Below are 7,375 nucleotides of genomic sequence, written 5' to 3'. Positions count from 1 at the left end.
TGAACCGGCTCAAATCATTTCCAAAGCCGATATTAACCAAAAAAAGGTGATGCTGTCTGTTTGGTGGGATTTTAAAGGAATCGTTTTTTTTTTGGGCTTTTACCGGATAACACAACGATTAATTCGGAAGTCTACTGTCATCAGCTGGACAAACTGAATGATGCACTTCAACAGAAAAGGTCAGAACTAATCAACAGGAAAGGTGTAGTGTTTCACCAAGACAACGCGAGACCTCACACAAGTTTGGTCACTCGCCAAAAGCTTTTACAGCTTGAATGGGATACAATGCTACACCCACCATATTCTCCAGACCTGGCACCATCGGATTATTATTTGTTCCGGTCACTCCAAAATTTTTTAGACGGTAAAACCTTCACCTCAAATGAGGAGGTCAAAAACCTCCTCGATCAGTTTTTTGCCAGCAAAGACCAAAAATTTTATGAGCGTGGAATTATGCTACTACCAGAAAGATGGCAAAAGGTGTTGGACCAGAACGGTCAATATATAATTTAATAAAGTATTTGTTTATTATACGAAAACTGTCTTTCATTTCCACAAAAAAAAACGAAATGACTTTTCGAACAACCCTATACAATACAATATTTATATACATAGGTAAAAACAACTTTTTGTATGCCTATTTTAAGATTGTTATCTAGGTTTGCGTTTATTCAGACCTCAGACAGTACTCCAATTAGTTACCGATTTCGCTTAGGCTTCAAAGTAAGCTTCTCAGGTGAAAGGTGGGCATAGCGGACAGTGACATCTTCTGTTTCTATAGTGTGGCACCCAAAAAAGCGGGGCCGCGCATACGTTGAGTAAGCGCAGACAGTGTCAGAGGACGTAAATAGTTCTTTCCATTTCCTGATCATAGTTGTGGCAGCAAGAACTGGTGGTTAATCCCAGTATATTCCTGAGGTATCGCAGTTCTCTCTGGTTTGAAAGATTTCCGCAGGGTCTTCGTTTTCTTCCTGCTGAGTCTGAGAATTTGCACTTCTTAGTCGCTCCAGTTTGTAGGGAAGATGAATGTTATCACTTGATTATAGTCTAGTTGTGTTTTTTACTCCCTGCAAACTCTAAAGCAGTCCTCACAATTTCTTGCGGCCGTCTGTTCTGAACCAATTATAATAGTTTCGTAAAAGACAGCTGGTTTAGTTCTTGAAGAAAATCAAAGACAAGATTAAATGTGCAAGTAGAAGACCAAGTAGGTTATATATTTTATGACCTTGGAGTTACTTTTACTCATAATAGCCAAAAGTTTTTCGTATAGGTAAATTCATTTTCGTATTTTAAATATGAAGGTCATATCGCAGAATTTTAGGAAGCAGGCGTATCCAACTGAGCTTAGGTATTATAATAAACACTTCAGATTTAGATACCTAACTATTGAATGTTTCCAGGTTGATATTCCGTTACAAGTGATTTTGTAACTACCTAACAATTTGTAAAATGGCTTCGACAAAAACTTGATGAATGTCCACAATCAGTAAAATGCAATAAGCTGATTTTCGCAAAATGTATTATTTAATATGTGATATATTATTTTTACCCAGACTTTGACTTCTTCGGACGTGTAAACTATATCATTTAATAGTTTTAAAATTGGAGGGCGAGGGGGTGACTTGCGGTACAATAAAAATAAACTTTTAGTAGAACGGAGTTACGTCCATCTGTAAGCAGTCAATAGGGCACTAGGGTCAACTCATAAGTCACACAACGGTTAACAGCTAGGTTATAACAAGTAAATATATTAATAGAACAATAGAATGAACCGGCCAAAGCAAAAATAACCGTAATAGACACATATATGAATAATCTATTAATATATTGTTACTTGTATATAGGCTACTCAATATACATAACGACAATGAAGACCAGATTTCTAGATGGCATATACGGGATTACTCTCGAACACGACCAGCTTCTATAAATAGTTGTCACGAGATCGAGTTCTAGTCGATACAAAGCTGAGAAAAAACAGTGACAAAGTGTTCATATAGTGGTGAATTGATAACTAACTACCTAATCAATAATAGAAGTGATAATTACACAGCAAATAGTTAAATTATACGTCCTGGTCCGGTCCTTATAGAACACATAGGTAGTTGCAATCTTCGATGTGCGACGTACCACTATGTTGAAAACAAACAGCCCCCACCCCGGGACCTAGGACACCACTCAGTGCTTATGAATCATTACGCAGTTTAGTGTGAGACGTGCCGGTTGTGTTGTGAGAATTTATCAAGATGCCAAAAAGAAAGCTGGACGCTAAGAAAAGATTGCTTACACTGAGAAAGAAAATGAAAAAATTGGAAACATTACTAGACGATCTTTCGCCTAGTTCTACAAGTAAGTATATTCTCTACTTTTTTCTTTATCTAGGCCTAAAACTGTTCAAGACAAGGTTGGTGCGCATTACCCCTGGATTTTGCCAGTTTGCCAAACCGATTCCTATGCAGCTGGCGTAACGCTGTTTTCAGTGTTTCTTGTCAGGGGCTGCAACTGACAGCACCGAAATTTCCAAGAAAAAAGGCGGGTGCCTTACTCGCACCCACGTTGCCTTTTACAACTACCATGGGTAGCCTTTCTCGCTCTCGTTGGTTACAACTGCACAAGTGTTATCTTATACACTGTTGAAGCAGTGGATTCTAGGTAGGTGCCTTACTCGCACTTTACCTCGCCTGAGTCTAATAAAACCGGTAGTCTTTCTCACTCCCGAAGTTTTAAGAATTAAGATACAGGGTGATCTCTAGGTAGGTGCCTTACTCGCACCTTCCGTTACCTTCTTTTCCGGGTAGCCTGTCTCGCTCCCGCCGAATACTCACTGTACTTACAAATTTCACTAGCCTAATCGGAATTAATTAGAAGAGTGCTTAACAACGGATCTGACTAGTTCCTCTTAACTGTTTCTTTTACACGTGCACCAAGTCTAACAACAACCGTTCCAAGAAGGAGAATTTTAGTAGAATCAGATTCAGATGTTGATTCTTTTCACCCAGGAGAGGATACTGCTCATTCGGAAAATGTTTCCACACATTCAGAAAACTATGTGGAAATTTTAGACTTTGATCCTTCCACTTCAGCCAAAAAAGGCACTTCTTTAAATACAGAGTTGGTATCCCGTTGGACCACCTATTTGAAAGAGGGAATTGCTACAGAAAACAAAGAGGAAATGCGAGTAAAATGGATAATCCCCGACAACTGCCCCATGTTACATGCTCCGGTTTTAAACCCCGAAGTTCGAGCACTTCTTTCCGAGGTTGAGGCTAAGAAGGATTCATATATGTCGCATATTCAAAATGATCTGGGAGCGAGTTTGGGAGCATTAGGTGTAGCCCTAGATGTTTTCTTAACTCAAGACAATCGTGACGCAAAAATTAGGGAATAGGCTCTTCCGGCTTTAGTTGATAGTGCAAAATTGATCTGCAACGCACATTTCCAGTTGTCCATCCACAGAAGACATCAGATTTTCCCGAAATTAAAACCTTCCATGCATCGATTAGCAAAGGAGACAAAGCTGAATACCAGCTTATTTGGCGATAATCTAGCGGAAAGGTGTAAAGAATAATAAGCTCTTAAGAAATCAAGCCTGCCTGGAGTTAAAGGCTCCCGTCAAAGGAACACAGTTTTCCTCGGCGGCCAGTTCATCTACATCGGCAACGAATTTTTTAAACTCCCAGCGCCCAAGATCACGCGCACGATTCAAGATCCAAAACTTTACCAAAGAAAGGAAGCCATACAGCTCACGAGCAGACCAAGGGAGGTTAAGGGACAGATACGCCGGTTACCCCAGAGGGAAGAACCAACATTACAGGCAAAGACGCTAAAGGTAGAACTCAGCCACTATGCGGGTAGATTAAAATTATTTGTAAATCAGTGGAGGCTCTTAACAAGTGATCCATTTATATTACAATTTATAAGTGGTTACCATCTACCATTTATAACAAAGCCGTACCAGTCTGTAATACCTTCTAAAAGTTTCATAAGTATCCATACTATTTCAGAGTACAAAAAGGCGATTAACAAATTACTTACAATTGGCGCTATACACCAATGTAAACCTAAAGAACAACTATTTATATCATCATACTTTTTAGTTCCGAAACCTGGAAACAAGTTTAGATTTATATTAAATTTAAAGTCCTTAAATAAGTTCCTGTCACCGCCTCATTTTAAACTTGACGACTACAGGACTGTTAAAAATATGGTACACCACTGTTCGTTAATGGCTTCTTTGGATCTCAAGGATGCGTATTTCCTTATTCCAATTTATGAACCACATAGAAAATACCTTAGGTTCATTTTTCAGGAAAATATCTATGAATTTACTTGTTTGCCCTTTGGACTCTGTACAGCACCATTTGTTTTCTCTAAGATCTTAAAACCAGTAGTTCAATATCTTCGGGCAGGAGGTAATATATCTATTAATTACCTTGACGATTTTTTATTTTTCGGTTCCATTCCTGAATGTCGTAAAAATGTGTCTTTATCAATTTCATTGCTACAATCATTGGGTTTTATAGTAAACTATAGCAAAAGTTGTCTTGAACCAAGTACTGAATGTAAGTTTTTAAGGTTCGTTTTTAACAGCACAGAATTGCGTATAACACTGCCACATGATAAAATTGCGAGAACTTGCAATATGATCCAAAGATTCTTACAGGTCTCTAGGTGTAAAATTAGAAGTTTTGCTAAGTTGATCGGAACCCTTATCTCAAATTGTCCAGCTGTTAAGTATGGTTGGTTATACACAAAACAACTCGAAAGAGCGAAATTTCTAGCTCTTAAAACCAATCATAATAATTATGATAAGCATACGTATATATCTGAGGAAATACAAACAGATTTACGAGGGTGGTTAAAGGCTATTCCTGAAGCACATGAGTCTCTTTTACCTAGAAAGTATTTGCTTGAGATTTATACAGATGCTTCTCAAACTGGCTGGGGCGCTATATTTCACGGTGAACCCGCTCGAGGATTCTGGGGGCATCACGAAGCTGATTCCCATATAAATTATTTAGAATTATTAGCTGTTTTCAACGGTTTAAGATGTTTTGCAAAAGACAAAAGGAATTGTTCCATACTACTTAGGGTGGATAATACCACGGCTATTTCCTATATAAACAGGATGGGTGGAATAAAATATAAACAGTTATCTTCCTTAGCCAGACAAATTTGGCAGTGGTGTGAGACACGGAACACTTTCATCTTTGCCACTTATATTGAGTCGGTAAATAATACAAGGGCGGATAAAGAATCTAGATCAAGATCAGTTGAAACGGAGTACAGCTTAAATAAAACGAAATTTCTGGAAATTATATCACTGTTTGGTAGGCCTGAAATAGACTTATTCGCGTCAAAATTAAACGCTAAATGTGAAAAATATATTTCATGGAAGAGGGATCCGGGGTCTGTGGCAGTGGACGCCTTTACCTTAGATTGGTCCAAGATATATTTTTATGCGTTTCCCCCATTCAGCTTAATTACAAGAGTTTTAAATAAAATTATTATCGACAGGGGGGGGGTATTGTCGTGGTACCCTTTTGGAGTACTCAGCCCTGGTATCCTATGTTTATAAAATTATTAATTAAGGATCCAATATATTTAGGTCCTAATGAAGATCTATTATTGTGTCCTTGCAGAAATCCGCACCCCTTATGGCCGAAACTTACCCTGGTTGCAGGGCTATTATCAGGGAAGCGTACGAATCTAGAGGGTTGTCTGAAGCCTCCATCTTCGTGATGACTTCCTCCTTGAGCGAAAGTACCTTATCGCAGTATGATATTACTTACAAAAAATGGTGGGATTTTTGTAGGATTCATACTAACAGCTTATTGAATCCAACAACAAATAACGTCATTGAGTTTCTAAATGAGCAGTTCGAAAAGGGTTCGAGTTATTCCACCTTAAACACCTTCCGTTCGGCCTTAAACATACTTTCTCCAAACAAAATTGAAGAAAAGTTAATAAATCGTTTTTTAAAGGGTGTGTTTAGACTTCGGCCAGTTTTTCCTAAATATGGTTTCACTTGGAATCCGAATCCCGTATTAGCTTATTTATCTACATTGTTTCCGTTGCAGTCCCTAAGTTTGCAAGCCCTCACTTACAAATTATCCTCTCTACTAGCTCTCTGTACAGCTCACAGAATACAAACACTTGCGAAAATAAAAATAAACAATCTCGCAAAGTTTGACAACAGGATCGAAGTTCTAATTCCAGAATTGTTGAAGACATCCGGGCCTTCCAGAGAGCAACCCAGATTAGTNTGAAGACATCCGGGCCATCCAGAGAACAACCCAAATTAGTTATTCCCTTTTTTACAGAAAATCCTCCGTTGTGTGTTGCGTCAACACTTTCATTTTATCTAGAAAAAACAAGTTCCTTAAGAGATAATATAAGTGAACTATTAATCACCCATAAAAAACCATACCGTGCTGCTTCTACTCAAACGATTTCACGTTGGATTAAAGCAACCTTGAGTAAGGGGGGTGTAGACACAACGAAATTCACAGCGTATAGCACTCGTCATGCTGCAACTTCAGCAGCATATAAGGCAGGAGTTACTATTAATACAATTAAATCTACAGCAGGCTGGTCAAAAAATTCCGAGATATCTTTTAAGTTTTATAATAGGTCAACTTATGGAGATTTGGAATTTGCAAGCAGCGTATTTTCTTGATAGAATTATGTTTATTATTTTGCTTTTATTTACAAAATTGGATTGTGTTAACCTTTACAAATGCTTGTATTTTCTTTGAGTTTATTTTAAATATATTATTATTCTTACATGTGGTTGATTAGATCGCTCATAGCTTTAAACAACTACCTATGTGTTCTATAAGGACCGGACCAGGACGTATAATTTCAGATTAAACGACTTACCTGTAAGGAAGTTCAATCGTAATTATACTACTGGTCCGGTCCGCATAGAACACCCCAACCCAAAAATTACTCCATTCCTATGGTTCGCGGACCAAACGAAATTTACAGATGTGTCCCTTCCCTTTTACAATTTCGCGATCTGGTTCTAAACCGCGTAATGATTCATAAGCACTGAGTGGTGTCCTAGGTCCCGGAGTGGGGGCTGTTTGCTTTCAACATAGTGGTACGTCGCACATCGAAGATTGCAACTACCTATGTGTTCTATGCGGACCGGACCAGTAGTATAATTACGATTGAACTTCCTTACAGGTAAGTCGTTTTATCTGAAATAAAAGTAGTAATAGTGTGAAGAAGGTGTTTAACCCAAGGGTATGAAACACCATTGTTCGCCCTGATGTTGTATCGGAATGGCGAATTCGACTTTTAGCCAGAAGACTGATTTTGACTACAGGTACTGGAGAGACTTCACCAATCCATGGAGAATGCAACATCG

The 7,375-nt window shown here is 38.3% G+C and overlaps 1 protein-coding gene across 1 annotated transcript; it reads left to right on the top strand.

The window, feature by feature from the left end:
* The first annotated feature begins 3,631 nt into the window (after positions 1-3,631).
* Positions 3,632-6,269, top strand: LOC112905579. Its single transcript, XM_025978255.1, has 2 exons — positions 3,632-3,829; positions 5,643-6,269. The coding sequence occupies exon 2, from the start codon at positions 5,658-5,660 to the stop codon at positions 6,267-6,269; it is 612 nt and encodes a 203-aa protein (XP_025834040.1). The 5' UTR covers positions 3,632-3,829; positions 5,643-5,657.
* Positions 6,270-7,375: the final 1,106 nt, after the last annotated feature.

The sequence above is a fragment of the Agrilus planipennis genome, unplaced genomic scaffold, assembly GCF_000699045.2.
Source record: "Agrilus planipennis isolate EAB-ADULT unplaced genomic scaffold, Apla_2.0 scaffold373, whole genome shotgun sequence".
NCBI classification, from domain to species: domain Eukaryota; kingdom Metazoa; phylum Arthropoda; class Insecta; order Coleoptera; family Buprestidae; genus Agrilus; species Agrilus planipennis.
The sequence above is the reverse complement of the archived record's forward strand: the minus strand, read 5'-3'. Positions and strand labels throughout refer to the sequence as shown.